This window comes from Brienomyrus brachyistius, chromosome 17 (genome assembly GCF_023856365.1).
Source record: "Brienomyrus brachyistius isolate T26 chromosome 17, BBRACH_0.4, whole genome shotgun sequence".
NCBI classification, from domain to species: domain Eukaryota; kingdom Metazoa; phylum Chordata; class Actinopteri; order Osteoglossiformes; family Mormyridae; genus Brienomyrus; species Brienomyrus brachyistius.
The window spans coordinates 1011177-1038943 of NC_064549.1; the positions used below are offsets into that span (position 1 = coordinate 1011177).

The 27767-nt window shown below is 51.8% G+C and overlaps 2 protein-coding genes and 1 non-coding gene across 4 annotated transcripts; 1 reads left to right on the top strand and 2 right to left on the bottom strand.

Moving 5' to 3' along the window:
* The first annotated feature begins 1691 nt into the window (after positions 1-1691).
* LOC125711384 (rho guanine nucleotide exchange factor 26-like) lies at positions 1692-17117 on the top strand. 2 transcript variants are annotated; one of them, XM_048980218.1, is made up of 15 exons: positions 1692-2005; positions 2265-3549; positions 3842-3893; positions 4244-4389; positions 5283-5339; positions 5719-5879; positions 8563-8715; positions 8815-8944; positions 9598-9672; positions 9910-9999; positions 12156-12310; positions 12922-13131; positions 15063-15133; positions 15935-16039; positions 16342-17117. In XM_048980218.1, exons 2-15 carry the CDS (start codon positions 2413-2415, stop codon positions 16482-16484), a joined length of 2685 nt encoding a protein of 894 aa, XP_048836175.1. In that variant the 5' UTR covers positions 1692-2005; positions 2265-2412; the 3' UTR covers positions 16485-17117. The 2 variants fall into 2 exon arrangements, with proteins under 2 accessions (XP_048836175.1, XP_048836173.1); XM_048980216.1 differs by having other exon boundaries at positions 1692-3549.
* Positions 17066-27601, bottom strand: dhx36 (DEAH (Asp-Glu-Ala-His) box polypeptide 36). The gene is made up of 25 exons (XM_048980215.1): positions 26996-27601; positions 26724-26872; positions 26347-26527; positions 26083-26121; positions 25591-25761; positions 25420-25499; positions 24649-24723; positions 23401-23567; positions 23009-23090; positions 22731-22871; positions 22426-22531; positions 21587-21674; positions 21451-21506; positions 21302-21366; positions 20974-21117; positions 19770-19887; positions 19414-19512; positions 19145-19318; positions 18984-19070; positions 18789-18872; positions 18548-18647; positions 18370-18460; positions 18162-18282; positions 17740-17892; positions 17066-17565 (listed from the first exon to the last, which is right to left on the bottom strand). The coding sequence occupies exons 1-25, from the start codon at positions 27302-27304 to the stop codon at positions 17380-17382; spliced, it is 3066 nt and encodes a 1021-aa protein (XP_048836172.1). The 5' UTR covers positions 27305-27601; the 3' UTR covers positions 17066-17379.
* LOC125712449 (U2 spliceosomal RNA) lies at positions 24173-24354 on the bottom strand. Its single transcript, XR_007383317.1, has one exon. It is a non-coding gene; the product is annotated as a U2 spliceosomal RNA (small nuclear RNA).
* Positions 27602-27767: the final 166 nt, after the last annotated feature.

Here is a 27767-nt window from a genome sequence, read left to right on the forward strand (position 1 = left end):
CATGCTGGTCCAGTGCTGGGCCCTGCTCTCACTGCAAGTGGACCAGCCGGTCGCTGAGTGCAGTGGAACCCGTGGGAGATGCAGGCAACAAGGTCTTGTGGCTGGGAGAGGGAAGCTGGAGGATATGGAGGAAAATGTGAGGCAGAGCACGATTCGCACAGAAAAATACAGACATTTACAAGGTCCCAAAAATCGCTGAAGTTACTGTTAAAGGGGAGCGACTGTGCAGTTCTTAATCATCCTTAACATTTATACATTTACAAAAGTTGATAGCTAGTACACTTGCTGAGGTATAATAGCTAGCAGATGAAGAAATGTAGCCATCTAGTGGTACTGTCTGGAACTGTAGCCGAGGATAGTTTAGGCTTGACGTGATTCATAAGGAAAATTGAGATTACACAAATGAATTTAGTGGTCAGAGCTAGGAGGTGTGACTGACTGTGTATCTTATCAGGGCTCTTTTGGTGGCTATTTATGTAGTAACATCTCACCGTGCAGCCTTTGGACTTGCCTCGATATCGCGTTCTTCGTTGAACTTTCTGCTTGACTATAACAACCGAGAGTCCAGTGGAACTATACCCTGCAATCTTTTGGTCAAATCCTAAGTCTTAAAGCTTTTTTAGGGTAGACCTTACTGCTTAATACATGGTGAATTCAAAGTTTAAAATATCTAGAACGAATTCTAGCTTACAACACACTTCGAGGATATAGCTTCAGATATTATTGAGCAACAGCACCCTCTGCTGGTGCAATTGGGGAATGTCCATAAATTGGTATTTAGCCTAGAGTTTCAAGACACAAAGGTGTCGGGTCTCACGTTTTACTCCCGAGACTCACCGGTGTTTTGTCTTTGCTACTATCTCACGGCCGTGCGTTTAAACCAAACAAAAAAGTTACCAGAAATGATTTACTGCAGAGGCTTATCTGAATACACATAAAAATGTCACCATTTTTTAAACTTCACTACATTCATTTCTGGGCTATAAATGAATGTCCCGGTGGGTATCTGTCGCGACTCCAGGTAATAAAGTAGTTTTGTGACACTGCTGTCAGTTGCACCTAAAATGGCTGAGGCGCCATCTAGATGCGAAACCTCCTGGCATTATTTGTTAAAGTGTCAGACCAGTGGAAACTTCAATATCATAGTATCGAAAAAGCAAAGGCGAAGTTACACGTTTTGTAAGGTGTGTCGGCGAGTCTACAAGCGTTATTTTGTAGTAACAATAACAATAAAAGCTAATGTTATGAGCATTGGATATTAGCATTTTTGTGAGCTGACAGTTTTCACCGAAATGTACAAGGTTCCGTCGCCCAACTCGCTGTTTTCAATGCAATTATGTTGACATGTATTAGAATAGTTGGCGGATAGTTTGCATTTTGTAAAGATAAAATACATTTGCCTGTTTTGCCGCATAGTCAAATACGCGTCCACGCACCTGCCAAAAAAAACGCTTTTAATTTTCCTTGGTTTTGTTTGACTTCTTGGATATTTTCTCCCTTTTGTTAATTTTATTTCTTTCTACTATTTTATAGTCATGTATTTAGTCATGTATTTGATTATTAAAATGAATTGTGAGATTACGTGTAGCAGTTATTACACGCAAATCTTGATTAAACTTACATTGAACTTATTTCATTAAGACTCAACACCCGGCGATTCCCCGCTGACGGCCACACGGCGGCGCTACACCGCACCTAGATTCTTAACTAGAATACCTGACGGTTTCTGATCAGCTAACTGCAGACCACCAGGCTTTGTAGGGGGTCTTGACCTCCCAGAGCCAGTGTACTTCGCCATGAACGCGCATGACGTCAGCTCACCGGTGGGGGAGGCGATATCTTTCGCTTGACCGCGGGTGCGCTCATTCAGCTGGAGTGCGGCGCGCTTAGCGGAGGCATAGAAGGAAGCTCGACACCGAAACTTGGGGGTTTAACGGAGGTTTTACCAATGAACACAGAAGCGTGGGCGGATAGTTATCGACTGAGCTCGGCCACCTTCTGAAAGGTAATTTCCGCGCTGACTTTGTTATCTTCGCAAGTTTGGGGCTGCCGTGTACCCCGTGTACAGCTTTTCCCTAATATATCGCGGCATGTCTTCGCAGTAAAATGGACAAACCTTAACGCATCTTGATCTGAAAGTCTGAGTCTAGTTTGCGGTTTTGCGGCTTTAATCTCCGCTTTGCGGGAAACCTGAATTCCGATGAAGGTCCGCGTGTAAGTGTGCAATCAAAAACTTTCTCTTTTCTTTTTTTGCAAATACGCAGCGCCCGCAAACTTTGAACCACTCTAATAAATGATTAACATTTTAAGCTTTTCAATATGGATTATCCCGCTACATGGATTAAGCGCATCTGCCGGATCGTAGTGTTCGCAAATTGAACTCCCTTGAACCCTAAACCTGCAAGACTTGATATGGAAGAAGCAAACGAGGTGGATCTTTCCAACAACAACATCACTCCGCAATGGATGAGGCGGTGCCCCAGCGATATGGGCGAACCCAGGTCTCGCAGCTATAAGACTGACGGAGTGGATGACAGGAGGACTATCGCCTGCTCCCAGTCTCCAGAAAATATTTTGTGTTCAGCGACTGAGACACTGGTCCTGAAGCACATTTTGAAGAAACCTACTTACTACAAGCCCAGGATGGTGAAAGTAATTAGCATTGGGGAAAATGATGAAAACGGTGATCAGCCCCCTCAACCCAAGACCAAGTTGGAAAATGAAGCAGCCATTGTGGAGAACCAGACGTACCACACGGTGAGCAGGACCCAGGCTAACAAAAACTGCCCACGTTGGTCGGGCAGCTCCCGTCCCAATGAGCAGCACAGTGACACCCTGGACTACATTTCCACCCCTGTGGCTTTGACCTCCAGGAAAGACCAGATTGTTTTTGGGTCCAGCCTGGACTCACCGGACCACATCTGGCAGAAACAGGGGTCACCCTCTGCCATTAGAAACTGCAGCCATTCGCCCCCCTCAGACTTCGGGGCCCCCTCGGCGTCCGGATCAGCGTCTGATCCCCCCACCCCTAGCACGTCCTGCCCCTCGCCCATGTCCTGCAGCACCTCGGACCCGCCCACGCCGCAGAGTCCCTCCCCGGGGGAGAGAGGCGTGCTTCTCCGCCAGGCCTCTGAAAACAGAGCCCCGTCCAACATTGTTCTGAGCACCAACAGTCCGGCGGCGCTGAAACTCGGCACCCAGCAGCTGATCCCCAAGGGCCTGGCGTCCTGCATGCGGTCCGGCAAAGCGGCCCCCGGTAACCATGGCAACCAGGGCAGCGCGGGCCTGCTGGAGGCGCCCAGGCGGGCCCCGCGGGTGCGGAGCATGGTGGAGGCGGGAGCCTTTTTCTCCACCAGCGGGGACGGCGCGGAGGAGGCCGGCGATGGCGCTGACTGCAGTCCCGGCTCACTGAGACGGGCGACGCGATCCACGTCCTACCGGCGCGCCGTGGTCAGCGGGATCGACCTGGATGTCACCGACGTCCTGTGCCAGCCTCCGCTGATCCTGCCAGATGGCAGGGGGTGGCCCCCAAGTCCAGCCAAGAACAAGGTGGGTGACATGCAGGGCACCTTTTGCAATACGTTTGCTACTTTGGTGACAGACAATGCCAGTGCCCAGAGACAGTGACGCTGCCCGATGGGGTCCGCTGGGCTGCCCGATGGGGTCCGCTGGGCTGCCCGATGGGGTCCGCTGGGCTGCCTGCTTCTGGGTTGCTTAGAAACCTTGCGCGTCAGAGTGCCTGGCATTTCTGCTTTCCGCAACACTTGACCAGTAAAGCTGCTTGTCTAAAAACACTGCCCCGTGTCTGAAAAATGAATTGCCCTCCCCATGTCCCTCCCAGACCCTGGAGAGGAAGAAGGGTCTGCCGACCCAGAAGACCTTCGACAGTGAGGGTGAGCAGACCTTTTGATATTTGCCTGCGTCGTGTCCACTGAGTTCAATCTGGAATTCAGCACGACATGTGGGAGGCGATTCTGACTGGGGGGGGGGTCACCTTTATCTACTCCTGGGTGTCTGCTTATTGCGTGTGATTTAGCAGAGGTTTCGTGCTGGAATGGAGCTTTTCCAGCTTCTCCGTCACACTCTGTCTGTTCTGTTCACATTCACTTTCATTTCTGCTGACTTCACCTTTGCACCCTCTTAGAAGGATTTGGGAATAACTCTGCTTAGAAATGTCGTCAGATTTCACGAAACACTTGACTTCATTCTTTACACCGGTGTGACCTTTGTGTGTGTGTGTCAGGGGATGAGGTTATGTACCAGAACTACCAGGAGAAGGCCCTGCATAATGACTCGGATGAGGAAGCGGAGTCCAGGATGCCCGAACCGGACCCTGGCATTGTGGTTCAGTACCGATCCATACAGACGTGCTGGAGCAGGCTGAGTGTGGTGAGGGGATGGGCTGGGGTCCTCACACACACACACACAGGCTTCCTTCTCCCATGTTTGTATCGTGGCCCCGCCCTCTGCCTCCGATTACGCTATTGCGCAATGTTACACTGAGGAATGCACTGTTGTTTGCTGCCTGTCTCGCTCTTCCCCGTTTGTGCCCCATTGAAGCCTGCGTGGGCCGGACCGGGTCGGGGTAGCTGCTGTACTTTCGACACAGTAGCACCAGGATTAGTGCTGACAGAGCTGGTTTGCAGGGAGAGTGCAATGCACTAGCGGTGGTTTATCCTTAACAGATGCTGGATGCTTTCATTTTATCTTCTGTGATTGGGTCCAGATGGTTTGGGGGGGGGGGGGAGAGGGCGGGGCCGGGGGGGGTGGCTGAGGTGTTTCTCGCTGCTGGTGACGGCCGCCGTTCCCGCCGTAAAGGGCGCGGCCCTGTTCCGTGAATCTGCCCCCCTGTCTGGGTGACAAGTTTTCTAAGAAATGGGCCGTTATCAGATTCCGGGTCTTTTCGCTTCTTGCGTGGAATTCCCCAGTGGCGTGCCCGTGGGCATGTGGCGCTCTTCCCAAAAGCCGGCACCAGGTGTGGGAGCTGAGAGTGTGGCCTGTCAGGTGACGGGTGGGTGTGCCCGGGGGGGGGGGGGTTAAAATTAGAGCCAAGACCAGAACATGACCTGCATCCAGGCCAGTGATTCTATGTTTCTGTGTAGACAGGTCTGATTGTCCTGCTTTTCTGGTTAAAGAATAATGGAATGTTCCAAAGGGCTGCCAAGGTGTCAGTGCTGAAATGTGCCGGCACAAATACACACACACACACACACACACACACACACACACACACACACAGCTGGAATAATACAGGCTGCTATGTTTCCCTCTTTTCCTTCCAGGTCAAAAAGAGTGGGGTGTGTGAGAAAATGACACCCGAGGAGAGGAAGAGGCAGGAGGTAAAAAGTCTTCTCACCTGCATGCTGCTGCCTATGTCACTTCCTGCCGGATTACAGCCGCCACCAGGGGCTGCTGGGATATGCGGTGGAATGTTTCTCTGTCTGTCAGAGCTGATGGGTATGGGGGGGGGGGGTAGCGTGTGGGCTTTTCCCAGAGTCGCACTGGCATCTTCAGTGTGGGAACTGTCCCATAATGTAGTGCAGCAAGGCAGCATGGGAACAGCCAAGCTGTCTGAGCTTGAGGGTGGTAGCTTAGTGACCATGTTTGTGCCATAAATACATTATGGGTGGGACTGAACGAAGGAGGAGACAAAGGATCTTAAAGAAACAGGGACCTGAGTTCGCCGATGATGCCCTGATGGCCTCCTTGTCTTCTCAGGCCATCTTTGAGGTCATCTCCTCAGAGCACTCCTACCTGCGCAGTCTGCAGGTCCTCATTCGCATGTTCAAGAACTCCGCAGAGCTGAGAGACACCATGACCAAGACGGAGAACCACCACCTCTTCTCCAACATCACCGATGTCTGTGAAGCCAGCACAAAGTGAGTTCTGTGAGGCTTTGCGTGTCCACTGCTGGAGAAACACACAGTTTGGTTTCTACCCCCGACCAATGAATGTGGTCATTATTTAAAAATGCAGACTGAGCTCCCCCTGGTGTCCAGCATCACCCGCCGCCCTCGGCGGGTGATGCTGCTTTCGGTAGGAAACCTAAGACCATGTGCTTTAGGGAAGATAATATAATACCATTGTTTTTGTTGCCTTATCTTCTGTGCTGGATCTGAAACATCTTGTCTGTGGGGTCCACAGGGACCCCAGCAAAATAATCTGCTCTGACAGGCTCTCTCTCGTCGGGTGCCAGGTGGGTATGGGCTCGCACCCTGGGCTGGGCCTGTGTATGCTGACCAGGGAGCCGCCCTGGGAGAGTCAGGAATACCTGGCCAGGGAAGTGCGTGAGGGAGTCCGGAGGGGGAGTGACTCCAGTCAGGTGTCTGTCGGTATGGGATGGGCTCAGCTGAGCGCTTATTCCTCTGGGATTGGCTTGATGCCAAGTCACCTGATCAGTTTCCGTGCCAACTACATTTGATACGTTCATTGTAAAGTATTGTTACTTGATTGCCTCCACGAACTCGAGCGTTTCGATTCACATCGGTACCACCATTGATAATATTGATTGTTCTCCCGCCCCCCTGTGTTCCCACGGGGACGGCGGAGAAGGGCAAGCTGGGTCACCAGCCCGTGACTCATCCTCTAAACTGGCATGTGCCATTAAATGCAGATCCAGCCCAGAAGATTAGGCTCTGGGTTTCCTGTAATCGCGCAGATTTGGGTGTAGCTGCGTGTCGGTGAAAGTGGCACGTTTCTGCCAACGTCGCTCACGATCTTTATCTCTTTTTAAAACTTTTTAAAAACAAATGAGTCAATAGGGCACTTTGACTGGCATCTTCTTCAGGCTTTTTTCGCTCTTTGTTTCACTGTAGAACAAACGTTTACTGAGGACTAATAGTACGAAGTACGTAAATGACTAAGAACAGGATTGTAACACAAGTGGTGTTTATTTTGCAGAATCGCGCAGCTAGACACCCACCCACTTGGCTGGTTCCGTTTGTCCTTGCCGATGTGCTGTGTGTTAAGGTTCAGCGTTCCAGTTTGATAGTTAGGAAAAGCTGGAAGTCCAGTATGGGGAGCAGAGTCCCCCCCCCTGATTGTTTTGGGCTAAGAATGTTCTGGAGTGTGCCGTGGCACTGGTGTGGTGGCTTTAGCCTCAGGGTGGTCACATGATTCAGTTTGGAGGCTGGGTGATCTGCTCACAGCCAGCTCTTGTTATATGACGTTCAAAATAAGTATGATATACTGACGTACGCAGTGCTGTGAGAATGCCACAGCAAGTCCTGTCCTGTTATGAATCCACTCAGATGTTTACATTTATTGGGTCTTGCTTGGGGGAGCTTTAGCCCTGGGATTTGAACTAGCAACCTTCCAGTCACAGGGACACTACGCAATACACTGCCTCCTAACACTGGCGACGATGTCTGAGATGTATTTGGGTGGCGTGGCAAGACGGTGAACCTGATGATGAGAAAGGAACTTTAGTCTGTTACCATGGTTTCCGCGTAGAAGCCGCTGTTGACCACTGGCTGCGGCTCACCGCTTTGTCACATGGGTGCATTGTGGGAAAGCAGCTAGTTTACACTAGGCGTACTGCAAGCATAGATCATCCTCCTGCCCCCAGTCATCTGGCCTCTCTCTTCACTCAGCTATTATGGGATGTCACTTACTGAGAACAATGATGCGTTTGAGCCGTCTGGCCGACTCTCCCAGTATCGACACTGTTGTATTTTCATTCCTCTGGTTTGGGATGCTGCCATTTCCAGTTTATGCCGTCCACACTGAGTATCCCAGGCCAGATCTGAGGTTCCTCTGCTCCCCGTGGGCAAGTCGAGTCGCAACAGAAGCAGTTTCATCCGCTGTCCTCAGGGCCTGTGATGTAGCAGATGGGATGTTTTTAGTGATCGCTTTGTGGAGATCGTTTGCACGGTTTTTTTTACAGCCTGCGCTCTGCTGCGATGCCCACAAGGTCACGGGTGTGGTGTGGGAGCATTTAATCCCTGTTTTCAGTCTGTCCTCGTAACACCATTTCAAGGAAAAATCCACCTATAGGCACAGGAGCACCTCCCACCCCATGCACGTTTATTCTCTGTAGCCGTTGGATAGTGTTGGGAAACGCTTTATGTTGTGCAATTACAGCCAGCAAGTTTGTTCTTGTGTTCAGAGATGGGTTCATTGTTTAATCCTTGATCTTTTTTTTTCTCCCGAAGAAAGCTAAACATATTTTGTTTGGTCTTCTGCTTCACAGAGATTAGCAATCCTTAGCATTTATATTCCAGAAAATAAAAGTGGTAAGCCGACTTGGCTTTATGTACTAATTTCTGCGTGTGGATGAAAGCAGTGTGGTGTGTGTTGACAGATTAACCGATTAAACGGGCTCTCAGCACCTTCAGCAATGCACTGACGCCTGATGACTCAAGTGGTGACAAGGGAGTTTCCAGGAGTAGATTTGACTTGAGATCAGGCCTCTCTTTGTCCGTGTTCAAATAGCGAAGGGAGGTGATGGACCAGTGTTGAGCCTCCATTAGCTACCCGTACATCTGTGTTATTCTGCAGCAGAGCAGCTTGCTGGTCACGACCCGTCATCGTGAATGTGATTCAGCCCCACTCCCCTGACAGGTTCTTCAAGGAGCTCGAGGACCGGCACCAGCAGAACTTTGTCATGGACGACATCAGCGACATCGTGGAGAAGCACGCCCGCTACACCTTTGACCCCTACGTGACTTACTGCTCCAACGAGGTTTACCAGCAGCGCACGCTGCAGAAGCTCCTGTGAGTCTCGTGCCGTTTGTCCAGGAGGTACACAAACACACAGGGCCATTCGGGCAGCATTTGAATCTCCTGTGTCATTTAACTTTACCGCCTGTGCAGCACCAAGAACCCCACTTTCAAGGAGGTTCTGTCCGGCATTGAGGCCCACCAGGACTGCCGGAACCTGCCCATGCACTCCTTCCTCATCCTGCCCATGCAGCGAGTTACACGGCTCCCCCTGCTGTTGGACGTGAGCATCTGCCTGCTTTCCGATCGCCGGTCGGCTTCTGTTACACACAGGCAATAAAAAAAGCAGTAATGTTCTCATCCTGTTGGTTACGAGTGGAAAATAACGGTTACATAAGTGCCTGTTGCCCTCTCCCACACAAACAGCACCTCGGTCACATGACCTTATCCGTCGGTCGTCTGCCAGCGATCCTGTTCCTGTGTTCCTCTTTCTTTCTCCTTGTCTCCGCCTTCTCCGTTATTTCCCCACAGCTGTTGAGGAGTTGGGAGTCCGTGCGGTTTTTCAGGCGACACCACACCGGCGTGCACATCTCGCTGTCACGCACACACATGCACATCTCGCTGTCACGCACACACATGCACGCCTGCGCTGGCCCCCTGGAGGCTTGCTAAGGCTTCCGGCTATGTTGGGAAGCACGTCAGATCCTGAGAAATTCCCCCCTCTCCTGGTTGCTTCTCCACCTCTTGGCTCCCACAGCAGACTTTTTTTTTTTTATTTTTTTTTATGGCACCAAATGCTATCTGCCCGCGTGCGTGCGTGTAGTGCGTGCGTGTATGTATTGCGTGCGTGCATGTATTGCGTGCGTGCATGTATTGCGCGTCTGCGTGTGCTGTGTAGGGATCTGACTCTCGATGGCTACGCTGCTTCCCCTGCAGACCATCTGTCAGAAGACGGCCCAGGACTCTGCCTGTTACAGCACGTGTAAGAAAGCCCTGCAAGCAGTCAGCAAGGTGAGAGACCTGCCTTCACGCTCAGGGGCCCTGAGAGCTGGTCCTGGAGACCAGTGTTACCCAGTCCGGTCCCTGGGGACCCGCAGACAGTCCGCATTTTTGTTACAGGGAGCTGGGAGGGAGCAAAGATGTGGACTGTCTGTAGGTCCTCGAGGGCCGCGTTGGGAAACTGCTGGAGACCAAAACCTTACCCGTGTGTGTCAGATCCTAACAGCTGTTTCCTCTGTGTGTGACCAGCTTGTGCGTCAGTGTAATGAGGGAGCCAGACGCATGGAGAGGACTGAGATGATGTACACCATCAACTCTCAGCTGGGCTTCAAGATCAAGGTGAGGACCTCGGGCGCCCATGCTGACGTCTCTGCCCGTCTGAGCACGTGCAGGTCTCGCCGTGCTTCTTGTGTCACATGGAGCTGTTTGCTCTCTGAAGCTTCTGAAGCTGCCGTCCTTCCTGTGCTTCACGTGATGGTTAGAGGAAGGCAGAGAAAGGAGGATTTTTCCTCAAACTACAGCTGGTTTCTCTTGTGAAATGTGTCCTGTCCTGGGTATGATCTCACTACAACATGCCCAAACTTTTTCGTCATTGTCCTCCAAAGTGGCTTCTCAAGTCAAAGTTAAAATACCTTTGTCGTCTTTGTATTTTTATGGTGCGTGGGATATACATTAAGGCGAAATAATATTCTGGTGGTCACAGTGTAAATGAAAAGTATACATCTCAATATTTATATTTATTTAAACATGATATCAAGGCATAGACAATTAAAATACAGGGTGGTTGTGCAAGATTTGGCATGGAATTCTGAATGAATGTATGTTGCAATTATATAGCACTTTTCAAGATACCCAAAGTCCTTCACAGAACCAATGGGGAGCCACTTCAGCCCCCACCACTGTGCAGCCCCCACCTGGATGATGCAGCGGCAGCCATTCTGCACCAGTACACTCACCACACAGTAGCTAAGGTGGAGAAAGGGCAGGAGAGAACTCACCAATGAGATACAGGGCATGATTAGGGGGCTGGATTTGAAATGGCCACAGTGGGTGGTTTTAGCCAGAACATCAGGGTACCAGCCTTACGCCTTCTAAAGACGCACAGGGGTCTTAGAGAGTCAGGACCTCGGGTTTACACGTCATCCAGAAGGACAGCACCATTTCTACAGCACAGTGTCCCCATCACTGCACTGGGATTCAGACAGACAGCAGGGTGGGCTAACCTGTTGGCCACACCAGCAGCAAGCCTGCTTTCCTAGTTGGTCTCCCATCCAGGCACTGGCCAGGCCCAATCCTGCTTAGCTTCAAATGGATTATCTAGTCTGCTGACGCACCTGTTCACCTGCAATATGGGTCTAATTATCTGTTCCTTCAGACCCAAAGACATGGTTCTGAGCAGTAGGCAGTAAGTTCTGTTAATGCCGCCTTTGTTACCCAGTGCCAGCTACCACACAGATCTTGGGCTGTGTCCTCGGCCGGGTTCCCGAGAGCTGGAGTTCAGGGCAGTAACGGTGTCTGCAGGGGTGAGGCCACCCTGTGAACCCGGGCTGTGTGTCAGTACCAGGGAGGGTAACACTGAGCGTGGGATTAGTGCTCTACGCCCTGAATGAGCTGGCACTAGTGCCCCCCCCCCCCCACCCCCACCTCTCGCTCCCTCGCAAACACACACAGAGCAGCAGTGGAATTATATCAACAAGGGAGGAGCTCAGAGCAGGACCTGCTGAAATGCTTCTTCTGCCTGTGCTGTGTGCATGGGTCCGCGTCTTTATAGGGCAGTTGGAGCATAGTGAGATTACACACACACACAGACAAAAGAATGTTTGTATTCATATCTTTGTGGGGATTCATTTCTATGGGAAAAACCCTAATCCCAGCAATGATGACCCTAACCCCTACCCAGCCCTAACCTCAATCATAAATAACCAAACAAAATACAAGAGTTTTGGCATTTTTAGTTTTTTGACCGCAGTCACAGATTTTTAGAAAATTGAGTTTGCCCTTATGGGGACCAAAAAATAGTCCCTGCAACATCAAAATAACAGGATTTTATGACATGGTGGGGACCAAACATCATAAATGTAATATATAGATAGCCCCCCCCCCCACGCACAAACACACATACCACAGCTGAGGAAATGCAAGGTGGGAGTTAACGCGGAAGTACTCCAGCAGGCAGGCACTGAGGGAGACCAGAGTACACTCTGGAGGCTCTCCCATTGGTTACTCACAGTTGCTCCGCCCCCAGCACTCTGGACACCATCTCCTGCGAGTGGAGGATTGTTGACTTACTGCATTAAGCTAAATATGGTGTCTGAATGTCCCTCTAGACTGTGACACTGGTGCTAAGTTTTGTGGCTCCATTGATTCCTTTATGGCAGGAGGGGCTGTTCCCTGACATGACGCCCCATACAGGGATGGGTGTCGATACTGTGAGATGTACCAGCTTTGGAGTCTGTGAGGACTGACCCTAAATCTGTTGCTTGGTGCCCCCCCAGCCCTTCCCGCTGGTCTCCTCATCCCGCTGGCTAGTGAAACGTGGAGAACTCACCACCGTTGTGGAAGACAACAGCCGGTTCATAAAGCGGGTGTCCCGGCTGCCTGTGTACCTCTTCCTCTTCAATGACGTCCTCATAGTCACCCGCAAGAAGAGGTGGGTGTGTGTCTGGCCCGTTCTGCTTTCCGTTGGGGGGCTTTGGTCTCTGTTCCCCCTCTTCTTGAGTGGAGGTACGGGGACAGACCCCAAAATGTGTTTGATGGTTTGTTGAGACTGTTTAGCAGAAGCGATGTGGTTGTAGGACAGTATCCCTCATTCAGAGTCTCCCACTCTGTGCCTGGAAGCTCATTCTCTCTTCGGCATCTTGGAGAAAATAATGACGTTCTTTCTGCTGCATTTCCTGAGTTGGGGGCAGTTATATAAGATGAGTAATAAGCTGTTGTTCTTGGATAAGCTCCCCCCCCCCCACTTTTGTTTGAGAGCCTCACTCCCCAACCTTAGAGCAGTCTTTCTCATACTGGGCCTCGAGTAGGGAGCAAAAGTATTTATCGTCTGGGGCTCCACAAGGACTGGATTGGAAAACACTGCCTTAGAGCACGAGGTCCTCTAAGATTTCAGGTCCTACGAGACTGTGGGTGTGAGTAAATCTTCCTCCTCTGACATCGGATTTGCGTGCGTGACCCTTACAGTCCAGTTACTGTCTGCTGCTTATCATTGGTTGCGAGTCCAGCCTCCCCTAACCGCTGTGCACCTCCTGCTGCCTGCAGTGAGGAGAGTTACACCGTGATGGACTACGCCCTGCGGGACCAGATAAAGGTGGAGTTGTGCCAAGCGGACGAGCTGAACCTGTCCCCCGTGCGATCGCCGACCTCCATGCTGACGTCCCGCCAGCCGGTCGCCTGCCACCTGTTCAAAATGCGATTCTGCAGCAACCACTCGCAGGAGATGGTGTCCAGAGTGCTGGGGGCGGAGCAACTGTGAGTAACCAATGGGAGAGGCCCCCAGAGTGTACTCTGAATGTTTGACAGTATGTGGGGTAGCTGTGAGAAACGAGTCGGTGTCAATGTGGTGGGACACGATTGTGGGCGTCTGTGCAGCTGGTTCTGTGCTCGATCTCACCCTGTGGGGTTAGGGGGGGGTACCCTTTCCAGTGCCTGTGCGCCTGCAGGGGCTTGGGTGCAGTGACTCTTTGGGGATGCAGTGCTTGGTCTCTTCATGCCATGCAGTATTGTTCTCTCTCATAAAACACCACTGTAATTGAAAATCCCACCAACGCGAAGCCCTGCGCACAATTTACAGTTCTGTGATTCTTGTCATAGATCCAGACTCCCTCCCTGCACCCAAAAACAAGCACTCCCTGCTACAGACCTCTTTGGTAGGGAGCAGGTTTATTTGTCTGTTGCTAGGCAACCTCCTGTTAATTGGAGCAGTACATCTTTCTAGTCAGTGGGGGGGTGAGGCTGGGTGGTTGCAAAGGCTGTTGAAATCGGGGTTCATCTCTCGGCTGGGTCATGGTCCCTTGTGTGCTGTCTAGGCCCAGCCTGTAGCCTCTCAGTCACAGGGATTCTGTCAGTCTGCATCAGTGTGATGCCCTGTTTGTTTACATGCCATGGAAGGTGGTCTGCGGTTTTTAACTTGCTGGGTCCAGGCCCAGAATTTATCCTCTGGGTTTTGCTCCAGTCTAAATATACAGGTTCATGACTCCTCCCTCAAAGACAATCAGGAAGTCAACAAGACTGCAGCTATTTAAATATCATGGGACGTCAGATCAGCGTGATAAAGATCCGTCATCCCGCTGGCTGGAACCCTGTGGGCCCGTCGTTATTGCAGGAATTTTCCTGCGTGTGAATCGGGACACGAGGGATTCTGCCCTGTCTGTGAGCCGGACATTCTCCAGCTCAATGAGACGGGCGGTGACGCTATCACAATATCCACCCGCTCCACACTTTCTCTGAAACTCCTCTCTGCGTAACTGACACTCTTAGGAACTTTCACCGAGTTTATCTGTAGGCCAGATGGAGGCGGCTCTCATCGAGTAGCCGGTTGTGACCCTTGTTTTGCATTAGCAGAATGCCGCCTTTGATGCATTCATCTGATATGGTGTCACTTTGGTGTACTGAGGCTTACGGTGTTTTTCCGACTCGAGAGTCTGAGCTGGTTTCTGCTGCACAGTGTGGTATTACTGCTATCACTGCTACAGGATTACTTCAGTGGCTTGGGAAATGGTTTTGAATGCGCAGTATTTAAGGTATTTCGTTTGGAGGAAGCGGCTGGCCTCCGCCGCCTGGAACACTCTGGTATTTTGCTATTCTTTGCGCTTGCTGGAGCCGATTGGCTTTCATTGGGCCGTGAAACCGGAGCCCCGGTCTTCAGTCTCCAGTTACTGAGCATGATTTGCACAATCTGTTCAGAGGCTGAACAACAGCAAAAGTCCTTCACCAAATCCTGCTAGTGACAGTGAGGCGGACACCTGACCGTAAGAAGGATGGCCGCGCGTCCGTAAGTATCCGACGACAGTGCCAGCCGATTAGTGAAAAAGAAATACATGGCTGTAGGCTTGTAGGATTTCCTGACCGCCAAGCATGTTACCCAGCAAAAAGTGAAACAAAGGAGGAATTCAGAAAAACCGACACAACAAGGTTTCCTTTCCATGAAAGGGTTTGTATCTCTGGGATCAGCTTCCACGGAAACCATACCTGAGGAGGGAGGTGTCTCTGGAGAGTGGGCACCTCTGAGAGAGGAGATTGTGGTGCTTCACAACCCCACCTAGAATTTTTCCCCGTTCCTGGGGGCAGCCCTCTTCATGGGGCCTACTGGGGGCAGTGCTTTCACACCTGTGGCTTTGTCCTCCATGCCGACTGGCCCGCTGACAGCTTTGTGTGTGTGTTGCCCTCATTGTTCGTAATAGGAATGAGCGAGCCCGCTGGGTCACTGCCCTCGGACAAAGCACCAATGACAGGAAGAACATGGATAAAACCGGTGAGTGCAGTCGACTGTGATTATATTTGGCGACATGCTGCCCCCTACTGGCCACACAGCACAGTCGCACCTTAAAATGAGCCCCAGACTTCATTCCTACTACACAGGACAGTATGTTCAGCATTTTCAGCAAGGCTCACCTGCATCTAGGATGGAGTGGAAATTGTGAAAAATGTAATTACAGTAACGTGCAAGATGCTGAAAATAGGGCCTTTAGTTCACACAGATGCACACAGAGCAAACTGCTGTACCGAGCTTTCAGCATTACATCATCACCTGTCCTGTGCTACTGCCACCAAGCAAAAACAGCCAAACCACAAGCACAACAGCGCTCATGACTCCACGAACCTTCAGCTCGACTAGCTGCCTAAATATAAAAGTACATTAATTTAATTTAATTACTGTTTTCCCTTTGGGGGGGGGGGGAGGGGTTAAAATGGGGGTAACAATGTGTCTTGTAGCATCTTTACTACTATTAGGGTTTTCACTCTTTGTAAAAAAATACTGAGCAGCTTATTAACCCTGCATCTCTACACAATCCTTGCTTAGTTTTTTTTTTTGCCTATAATCCAACGTCTGCATTTGGAGTGAAAGAGCCGACCGTCTGTGTGTCTGTCTGTGTGTGTGTCTGACCGTCTGTGTGTGTGTGTCTGACCGTCTGTGTGTGTGTGTCTGACCGTCTGTGTGTGTGTGTCTGTCTGTGTGTCTGACCGTCTGTGTGTGTCTGACCGTCTGTGTGTCTGTCTGTGTGTCTGACCGTCTGTGTGTGTCTGACCGTCTGTGTGTCTGTCTGCCCCCCAGAGCTGGCCCAGGTGGAGGTGACGAGGACGTACACGGCCAAGCAGCCCGACGAGCTCTCGCTGCAGGTGGCCGACGTGGTGCTGCTGTGGCAGACTGTGGACGACGGTGAGAGACCGCGAGGAGACTCCGCCCCCCCCCCCCCCCCCCATGCGTGGGGAGAGGCCTTCGCTTCCTGTGGAAAGGCCAGCGCCACCAGAATAGCCAATCAAAAGGCCTCTCGGTCCTGTATGGGCCATTAAAAATACAACAGAGCCGAGCGCACGGTCCGCTTAGAAGCTTCTGGAGAGAAGGGAGTTGAACACGCTGTGGGCCTCACTTAAGTTATTCCCATGGAGCCACTTTTACTTGCCGCTTCCTGTTGTGACGGTGTGTGTGTATGATGCCCAGTGTGTGCCCCCCCCCCCCAGGTTGGTACGAAGGCCAGCGGCTCCGCGATGGGGAGTGCGGCTGGTTCCCAGCGGAGTGCGCGGAGGTCATCACCTGTCAGGCCACCATCCAGCGCAACGTGCAGCGAATGGACCGCCTGCAGCGGCTGGAGACCAACGTGTGAAGCTAGCGACTAGGGGTGGGGGTCTGGGCTGACGCCAAGACCACCACCCCGGCTGCCAGACTCTGCTTTGTCTACAGGAACACCTGTAGCTATGGTCGCCACATAGGGGGCTTCCCCCTCTGTCGGCTCTCAAGAAGGATACAACCATATGAAGTTTCCCTCATGGTTGCTGATATGCGAGGCAACGTTTTGCAGTTTTGTGTGTTTTTCTGGTCAACCTTGAAGCCCCCTAAAGAGTGAATCTTTAATCAACCAATCAAAAAAAAACTGAAGGCTGTTATTTAACCAACACAACGGGTCATATTGAGAAGGAAGGACTGACCATTTACCACGGCAATCTGGCTTTAAGGTCGTATTTACTCAGGGAGAAATATGTATCATTACTGTAAACCCGGCAATGTGTTTTAAACCTACAGATTTGACGGGCGCATTTAAACAGCGTTGACTCTAGTGTTTCTCAAACAGCAACACGCCCAAGTACGATTCCTCAGACCACCATCACGGAAGAGGATGATGTCAGGCCGCACTGGACTGCTGCGTAAACCATAACCACTCTGGACAGGAAGCCAGCTCTCTTCTAATCTGGTTAAGATAATGTGCAGCTTTAATTGGAGGGGGGGGGGGGGATGGTGGCTCACAAGACAAACAGTCTGTACAAAAAAAGAAATTAATAATCCTACCGATTGCTCATGCATGGAGAGAGAGACTCTCCCACTGGGACGGGGTACAGTGGAGCAACTGTGTTCACTTAGACACCATTAAAGATTTTTAACTAAAAAAGGCATCAGAATCTCGTGTTGCATCTTCCGACGTGTCTGGATGTGACAGTCTTTTCCAAAATAAGTTATGTATTAGAAGGGGTCTGTGACAGATACCTGGAGAGGGGGGGGGCGTGTTAATCATAGTACCTGTCCCCCCCTCGCATGCCTCTGTCATAGCCAGCATCCCCCTCCTGCGTGGTGATGAGGTCGATGATGGCTGAGATCACCGCACAGTCCTTAGACTTCGACTCACTCCAGTCCACCGGCTGCGGGTTTCTGATCTTCTCCTCAAGGAGAGCGTCCAGTTCCTTCTTCAGTTTCTGCAAGGAAATTTTTTTATTTTTTTAATGGGACCATCAGTTGCGACTCCAGCGCTTGGTCCACGAGTGACAAAAGGCCAGAGCTCGGCAGCTTCTGAGGGCCATGGGTTCATCTGGGGGCGAGTCCACGCCTGGTATGACCACCTCACGGTCCGTCAGGAACAACTTGCTCACCTTCACCAGGTGGGCGATGCGTGCCGGGGACTGGAACACGATCCAGTCGTCCACAGCAATGGTATCCTGGTCTTGATCCTTCTGGATGGAGATCTCCCCACCAAAGAAAAGCAGCGAGAATGGGGAGACCTCCGTGCAGTCGTACAGGAAGATCTGGGGGGGGGGGGCACAGGTGAGGACTTCCTGTACCAAACAGCTGAACGCGAACAACTCCACGGTGTGATGTGATTTTATGTATCTATGGTCATTCCCATGACTGTAGGCGTGATTGTGGTTGGTATGGCGATGGGTAACGAATGAGGAAGGGTCAGGCATCCGCCAATGCACCACCATGAGCCAATCACAATCAGGCCTATCACCCTACCCCAAGCCGGGATACGATACTGTAATCTCTGGCTCATGGAAGGGGGGTTGCCACTTACACTACTGGTCTTCATCTTCAGGTGATAGATGAGCCACGTATAATGGAACTCGGACTCTTCCGCGTTTACGGACTTGGGGTGGATGTTCACCTTGCCGTCGTTCTTGGTGCATACTTTAACACTGAACCGCAGAGACAGAAACAGATTAAACACTACAATAACGATGTTATGGATCACAGCGGCCTCCTGCAGCCAAACAGGGACTGACCCGGGCCTCTTTTTGCTGAAGTTGGGTCGGATTTTGGCCACCTTGGGGTACAGGCCGGCCACAATGACAGCTTTGATGAGCTTCTCGTTTTCTGTAGAGAAGAGGCGTGAGGAGAAGGTTAGCTCAAGGACCAGCAGCTCGCAGAGAGGATGGAGGTGACAAAACAGCAGAGACTCACCGGAGTTCACGTTGGATCCAGTGTCTTTGGGGTTTTTACTTCCAACGAAGCCTGCGGCCAGCAGGTGCTCAGCAAACTGACCCTTCATGTTGTGCAGCATCTGGAGGTAACAATGTATCAACAGGGTCACTTGACCGCAGGTCCAGCCAGAACTGGCTTTCACCAGCCAACTTGGTCTGTAGGGAACAATCCAGCATCTCTGCAGGCTGTTTGTTGGCCAGCAGACAGCCAACGATCTCACCTGGAGGGTGTTGGCAGACAGGAAGTTCTCCCAGCAGTAATCCTTCTCGTACTTATAACCACGATGCTTGGCCTCCTCCCAGCCCTGGCGAGGAAACGCCAACATAGCGTGTCAGAGCAGTCTACATGCGGCGAGTTACTGCACTACCAGAAGGGCTGAGGACCGGGCCTCGATTCTGCCTTCTGAGGCACCTACGAGGCAGGCGTTGACAACAGTCAGGTGGTCACTCTTCGAGTTCTTTGACAGGACTCTCCTCCTGGTATCCGCCAGTTTCTCTTTGCCCTGAAATGTAAAGGATGCTTAACATCCGAGAGCGAGAGCCAAAAGGAGTGTGTGTGGGCATGGTGTGTCCGTACCAGCGGAATGAAGAAGGGGTCTTTGAAGCTAAGGCTGGCCGCGATGGTCAGCACCGGATCCAGACACCCCAGCAAGGCGCCGAACAGAATCAGTTTCCCAATGTGCGGCTCGACCGGAAGGCGGGCCAGGTGCACCCCCAGCGGCGTTAGCCCCTCGTCCCGGTCCAGGGCGTTCTGACCCGATACACAGCAACAGGCATTTTCAACATGGCCGGCACTATCAGAAGCTGGAACAGTGACTCTGCGTCACTTGCCCCCCCCTCCCTTACCAGGTCCATCAGGTGGGTGATGGCCAGCTGGACGGCCTGCTCCGAGGGGGGGTCCAGAACCTTCTGCAGGAACGAGGCGATGTTGCCCAACTTGAGGATCTACAGGAGACAGGAGATCTTCAGAATCAGAGGTCCATCTTCTCTACTCTCAGCGGGGGAGGGAACTATCACCCAGCTAAAACTGCTTCCCGGGGGGGGGGGTGGGGGCGTGAACCTCTCACAGCTGGACTCTACAGATGTGACCCAGATCAAGCCCCATATTGAAATCTGATTGGTTGTTTTTCCAAAAGGTCACTCGCTGACCTACGAAAGGCTTTTATATGGCGGGCGTAAGCGTGAGGGGAACCCCCGCCCACCTTGATCTGCAGACACAGCTCCTCCAGGGGGGTGCGCTGGATCTCAGGCAGCTGGTAGGCATCCAGCAGGCTGGCACGGAGGCCATTATACAGGTGGTAGCACTTCCCGGGGGAAACCCTGCATGGGGGGGCAGAGACCACGGCTCACCAGGGCACGATGGGCATGCATGATGGGAAAGGGTATTCTAAATAAACAGCATGGCATTATCCGTGCCATCCACCATGATACTAAACGTAATGCAAGCGTAACACTACACCGCCACTAGGTGGCACCATTCTTCCTCAAGCATACTCAAGGGGAGGAGGCGGAGAGTGGCAGGGTGGAGAGGGGCTCGGCCAGGCTGAGCTCCCAGTGTTCCCAGGCCGCCTCCTTGTTGCCAACGCACGACTGCCCGTTATCCCCAACATGTGCTAATTGGGTGTTGGCACTCGGCTCTGACAGACGGCGGAGCCGCGGGGAACAAGCCTCCCGAGGGCGCGGCGGGATAAGGGCCGGCCAAACCACGGCTTTTAACTCGCCCGGAAACGAGCCCAGATGCGCTCGGAGGCACGTGATGGGACGCTCTCCTCATGAATGATGCAAGATCGCCACTGCGACAGGCTGAGAGTTACCCCAGGACACATGTGAGGCTTCCTGACAGCACTGAGCAGGACAGGGGCCTGCTTTAGGGGCCTGCTTTAGGGGCCCGGAAGACAGAGTCTGAGTCAGCCGCACCGCCCTCCCCCAACCCCACCCTACCGGGAGCCATTATAGAGTGCTGCGTGTACATACACACACACATACACACACACACACACACACACACACACACACACACACACACACACATACACGGATCAGGGAGCTTCTGGCATGTACAAAGCCAATTTACTGCTGAGCCGCCAGCCTGCATTTCCAACAGCTGAAAACAAGATAGAATTGGGTGGGGGGGGGGGGTGTGTGATGGGTAACCAGGATCGATGCTACCATTTTGAATCTGATGTTAAAATGTGTTATACTGTTCATTTTGGCAAACCCTGTAGCATGGAAACACACTCAGCTTTCAGGTCACTAGCTCAACTAATAGGACACCTGCCGGGCCCGCGCTGACTCGCGCCCGCTCACCTGCCGGGCCCGCGCTGACTCGCGCCCGCTCACCTGCCGGGCCCGCGCTGACTCGCGCCCGCTCACCTGCCGGGCCCGCGCTGACTCGCGCCCGCTCACCTGCCAGCACGGCCCCTCCTTTGCTTTGCGTTGGCCAGGCTGACCCACTCGGGGGTCATGGTGCTGATGTTATTCTGGGTGTCGAAGTGTGTTTCTTTAATCTTTCCGCCGTCAATCACGAACACCACGTCGTCGATAGTGATGCTGGGGGAGAGACACACAGCCACATGGGGTCACAGGTGCAGAGACACACACATGGTTTGTGCGAACATCTAGTGACACTAAGAAGTTAGTTAACAAGCAGTGGATATGCAGCCTAAAGGAAAGACACCAATCAGCTGATCCATCTGCTCAGATCAGCGACATTCAGATTTCAATGATGGCACACCTGGTCTCGGCGATGTTGGTGGCGATCACGATCTTGCGCACGCCTGGCGGGGGCCTCTTGAACACCTGAGCGAAGAGACGGGGCAGCGGCCACGAGTGAGCCGACAGCCAATGGCAGAGTGGACGTTAGGACTGGTGTCGGACACACACCTGGGTCTGGTTGACCGTCGGCATCAGGGAGTGCAGTGGGATGATGACAAAGTTCTCTGGAATAGAATCAGCAGGGGGTGTTAGTAGGTGGGTCAACCTGGACCGAACAGGAACACAGGTGTGAAGGCGCACCTACCCGACTTAAACATCTGTTGGGCCGTGAGGAGATCATTTAGACCACTGATGTCATCCCAGCCAGGTAAGAAAACAAGGATAGCACCTTCCTGAAACACATACGGGCCACCGTGCGGACAACAGAACCAGCATTAATGACCCAGAAACATAGGGCCCAGGGCACCGGAATGCCCTGATGTGACATCAGGACCAAGAACAACGACCCTGAGAGAGTCGTGGGCAGAGTGAAGGACCAAACCAAGTCGAATGAGACAGACCACATGAAAGGCCTGTAATCTAATGAGCACGGCTTGTGCGCGGCCGCGGGCCAGGTGAGGGGAGTCCATCCTGCAGGCTACAGACGCTGCTCTTATTTTTAGCCATGATCCACCAGAAGAAAATGAGTTTTTCCACAGTCCTTCTGAGGCAAGGCCTCGGGGGAGATGAGCCCATTTCTAAAACACTAAAATGTATGCAGATGATCAGCTAGTTTAGAAAAAAGAAAACCCTAATGGAGTGGCACGGGGGGGGGGGGGGGGGGGCAGAACCATTATTATTCATATTTTCTCACTCTGGCAGAAGCACCCAGACAGCACAGGAGCTCAGTTCTCCCAAACCATACTGCTAATTAACAGTAATTAATCTCGTCTTTAATCTCTCGTGCTGGAACCTTGACGATGGCGGTAACCCCACCCCCACCCATATGCCATGACAGCAGGAAGTGGGAGGAGCCTCTCATGAAACGGCGTCAGTGAAAATCCAAATGGGCCCTGACGCAGAACCAGGGATTCTCACACGACGGGGGAACCGAGACGGCAGGATCCGGGAAGTGGTGCCGACGGGAATCGGACCAGGACTCACGTCTTCATGCAGCACGATGTGTCTGATCAGCTGCACTATTAGCGGCAGGTCGATTTTGTCGTCGTTGTCCATCATCTCCAGGACTTCGATGGTGCTGTCAGAATACCTGCATGGTGCCCAGAACACCCGTCTCTAAATACCCGCTAGTCTCAGATCCAACTCTGTACTATACAGCACTGGATATGTCCTGTAAACAGGCCTAAATTACACATCAGCCAAACAATCTAACCAAAGGAATACTTCATCAGACGCCGACAATCAGGCCCGCCCCTCAGCCACGCCCCCTAGCCCAGCCCTCAGCTCACTTATCCCTCAGCGTGCGGGCGTAGCACGGCCAGCTCTCGCGATACTCCTCCTCCTTCTGCTCTTTCTCCTGCTGGAACAACTGGCCCTGCATGAAGCGCCGCTTCCAGCGAGGTCGTCGGTCCTGCGACTGAGGCCGGTACCTGCCAACGTGAACAGCCAATCACCCTTGACCTCTGATTTTACGATCAGAGACGCTTTTGGGGATGCCCCTAAAGGGTCCACGATGACCGTCGCATTTCAGAAGCAGTCAAACCCGAACCTGGGCAGGTAAACTCACCTGAGCATCTCTACCACATCCTCCAGAAGGTACTCTGTCACCGGGTAGGTGAAGCCAGGGATGTGGATGATCGGACATTTATCTAAAGAGGCAAAGATGAAGATACTTCCTTAACTCAGAATATCTCGCCTTCCCTCATCTTAAGATGGTATCTTCCCTGCCTACAGGATGCCTACAGATATGCTATTCTGGTCTTCCAGCAGAGAGCCCACCCATTATAGATAAAATGATTGGGTAACAGTCATTTCCAGGGATGGCAAAATTCCTGGCTAATTAGCGTGATTAGCGTCAGATCAGACAGGCAGAGGCCCACACACTCGCCGTGCGCATAGCGCAGCTCGGTCGTGAGCACACGCACCGAGCGGACACCACAAGGGGGCGCCTTATCTCACCAAAATACTTGGAGAACTTCTCGGCGTTGAGAGTGGCGCTCATGAGGATTATCTTGATATCATCTCTGTGGCAAAGGAGATCCTTCACGATGGCGAGCAGGACGTCGGACTGCAGGTTCCGTTCATGAATCTCATCGAGGACGAGGTGACTGACGCTCGATAGGTGCCTGGAGACAGAAATAGAATCATTTCCCAAAACCGAGCTTTTTTAAGAACGATGCCAACTCCCTCCCATACCCACATTTGAGCACCATGAGGTTAAACTCAGAAGCCGCCAAATGAGAGCTGGGATGTCATCAATCATTCATTAGCTTCAGATGTTTTCATGAAAGCCCTGACAGGCAGAGCCCCCTGCCCCCATCCCGCTGGGCCCCGTTCAGATCTTTACTGTCTTGGTTTTTTTTTTTTTTTAAATCTATTCATAGACTGAAACTTCAACCCGCAGCCTATCATGAAACAAACAGCGTGTGCAATTTAATGTAGCGCTAGTAAGATCATAAAAAAAAGGCCGATGAAACAAGCGCTTAGAAATATTCACTAGCAGACGGCTTCTGATTATAAATGATATTACAGGCACACTAGGAGTCGGCAAAACATCAGGAACAAAAGATTCCCCCCCACCTACCCGCATGAGTATAGGCTTCAAGTGGGACGCCTCACTTGACACTAAGAGTCTGGGGTCAAACGGCTCTCATTGGCCAGCACTGCCTCTAGGGGCCTAGGATTATTTATTCTCATCTGCAACGCTAACACAGCAAGACTGAATAGCAAATGAGGGCACACGGCTCACATAGGTACCGCGATATGTGTTCGATGTGTGGGGCAGATGGGGGCAAGCGCCTCTTCCGACTCCCGGATCGAAAAATCCATTTAATACGCAGCCCCCGCATTTGGGACACATCCAATAAGAAGAGATATTATAACTCGATATTAGCTGAAAGGCCGAGATTTGATACTTCGAAGCGTGATAAGAAGGGCGTGTTAGATTCCGGACGCGGTTATAAACGGAGGATGTGCAAGCAGATGTCTTGCGTGATGCTGCTCTCGAGCAGCTGATCGGCGACCGCGGCTGAAGCTCATCCTAACCCAGCGGCCCGAGCGCCCTCTGTGGCAGACAGATGGTACGGCAGACAGATGCTACGACCTTCCCTCTCAAGAAAAAAATAAGCTAGAGTAGTACAGGAAGGTGTGCGTGCGTGTGTGTGTGTGTGTGCGTGTGTGTGTGTGCGCGTGTGGGGTTATACTCACGGATCGGAGCGAAGCCACTGAAGAATAATGCCCGTGGTACAATACAACACGGAGCCCTGTTTCCGTGGTAACCGGCTGGAGGATGGAGAGTGGAGGCGGGAGAAGGTGGGAGCAGAAGCAAATGAACATAAATAAATAAATGGTGAAGGTCTTGCATTCAGCTCGGCTTGGCTCTGTCGGTTTGGAGAGGGCTGCCTCGGCCACTGTGCAGTGCAGCAGCCCCATGCCAATCTTGCTTATCTAACACCGATCATACATGCCTACACCAGCGGAGAGAACTGGCAGAGAATCCCCACACAATCCCACATCTTCCCCTCTAAAGCCTGCACTCACTTCACAGCCCACAAACTCTCCCCCTTTCTGTTAATGAATTCGCTTCCCTGGGTGTCGTCATCTCTGCCCCCTTACACGCCTTCTCAGCCTCATCATCACCTCACCCCAGCCTATGTCATGGGGCCGAGTGTCACGTGATGGGGTTAAAGGTCACGGAAGCCGCTCAGCAGGGGGTGGGGGGGTCACATGGGGTCAGGTGGCAGGCTGAAAACCACCACTGCTCATCTCAAAAAGTGCACTCAGGACACACACACATGATTAAAGGTCATAAACAGGATCACTTTGGTCCCCAGTGCAGTATCACACCTAAACCCCAAAACCAAAGGGAGAGGGTGTCACACACAGCACCCATCTTAAAGCTGTCAACCAGACTAAGGTAAGGATAGAAGTGTCTATCAGGGTTGTAAGTCTACCATTCCCCCGCCGAGAGATGCATACCTCTGTAGCCGGATTTGGTACCCACAGGAATTCCCCCCCCCCACTGTTTCAGCCCTCTCAGCTGACACTCTTTCGGCCACCTGCAAAGGTAACATCCCACAGTTAATGCATCCCACAGTAGTTTACCAGTTTACACACAATCCCCCCCCCCCCCCCAAGGGCATTACATACTGAGATGGCGCTGATGCGGCGGGGTTGGGTGCACACCACCCTGCACACGGAGCCCATTCCTCGCTCGATGCTGTCATCAAGGATGAACTGGGTCACCTGAGTAGTCTTTCCACAGCCCGTCTCCCCACTAACCACCAGAACCTGGTTGGCCCGGATCAACTGGACCAGCTCCTACCAACAGGGCACATGAATCAGCATGAGTAGCTTTCAAGCACACGGCTACTGGGATGACACAGCCGCTCTCTATAGCTATTCCAACATGCCCTAAGCATTAGAGTTCAGGGTCCATATTTCAGCAGCTCCTGTACGTCAGAAACTATCGACAGACACACTATGGGATTCTGATACTCAAGGCCCAACATTCTGGCGGCGCCAGTCACCAGGGAGCCCCCTTCACAGCCAAGGCCTAGGATTTCCTACCAACCTTGATTAAAGGCATAAATTTTTGCAAAGTATATATTCTGGTAGATTTGAGTATTTTCGAAGCCTTACCTCTTTCATCCCATATGACGGAAGCTTCTCTCTGAATTTCTGAAGAAAAAAAATTTAATAAATAAATAAAACAAACTACTACTATTATGCATCTGCAAGTTCTTAACCAGAGCCCCTGTACGGTACAACAATAATATAGCTGATGGGCCTAGTACAGTTCCACATAGGGCCAACACTACTCAGCTGGCAAGCTGGTCAAACAACACATTCTCACAGGAAACTGCTTTTGTGAGGGACATCGAACCAACAGCAACATCACCTCACCATCATATCCAGGTACTTTGGGTCAGTTCTTTTCTTGTGCAGATCTCTCTTCAGTTCCTGGTCAAGAGCAGGGTCTCGGACCAGATCCTGGAACAAATACTGCAAGTCCCTTTCATCTTTCATCTCCTCCTTCACTTCCATTTTAGGGTCCTGCTTTGGCACTTCCTCGCCATCAAAGTAGCTAAACACCAAGAGACACTTCTGCTGAGAACATGTCTATGGAAAGAGATGTACTTACACTTGAACAGAAGTAGTATGGATCTCAGTATTAGCAACATATTTACTACAGCACCGGTGCATTAAGGGATTAGCTTAGGTGTTTATTTCTGTTGGATTCCTCTCATGACAAGGCCACGACATTGGCCTGGGTACTGCACCTGTGCTGGGTCGGGTTTGGTGTCGATCGCCAGCTCTGAGATGCCGAGTCGTGACTAGACTTTGCAGATCCGGACGGCTCCCTCTGGACCGTGTTCAGCAGTTTGGTGATGTGCTGCTCCCTCGACTCGTCCATTTGGACCACGGCTCTCTACACAAATTCATAGGGCGTTGAGACACGCAGAGGAATCCGCATGGGCCCATTCCAATACAACCAGGCAGCTTAGCTGGGCTCCTTAACCAGCTACATTACAAACCAGCGATCGATACTTGCCGACTTTCTCTCCTCCTCTTTTCTCTTGATGCCTCCCCTTTTCGCGTACCACAGACCGATCTCTCGGCCTTTTAGATGTGCTGGATGGCGTCCCCGTGAACCCCCTCCACGTCCCCGTCCTCGCCCCTGTCCGTCGTCCTCCCGGGAGTCCCAGCTCCCAGTCTTGGGGAATCCGCCGCCGCTCGACCCGGCTCCCCGCTCCCACCTTTCGTCGCTCCCACCGGCTCCCCGCTCCCACCTTTCGTCGCTCCCACCTCCATAGTCGCGGTCTCCTCTTCGGCCACCCCTATAGCCGTACCCATAACTCATGCCGCCCTCCGTCACACGGTCCCTGTCGTCAAATATGAACCTGCTTGCAGCAGAAAAGCCGGTGCTGTATTAACCAACTAACCTGGCTAACTCGTCAGCTAGCAAGCTAGCTATCAACACCTAGTGAATTAGATAAACAAAGGTGTGCTTGTAAATCCCATGTACATAAGTAAATATCCGTAAAATTATCTAATTTAAGTTAACGACCGTTATTTACATAGAATCAATTCCACAATCTGGCAACTTGCGCCGACTGTAGTACACATACCGAAGTCGCATGAAAATGACGCCAGTTAGTCTCTCTGACTTCCGCAATGGAATAACGAATGCCGTCGGTTCTGATTGGTCCAGTCGTTTTATGAAACCCATTCAAGCCAGTAAGCTGAGTTGTTCAGTCGAGTTAAATAACACGCACCGATTATGTCTCTTCGACATCATGAAAATCCTATTCTATAAATGCTAC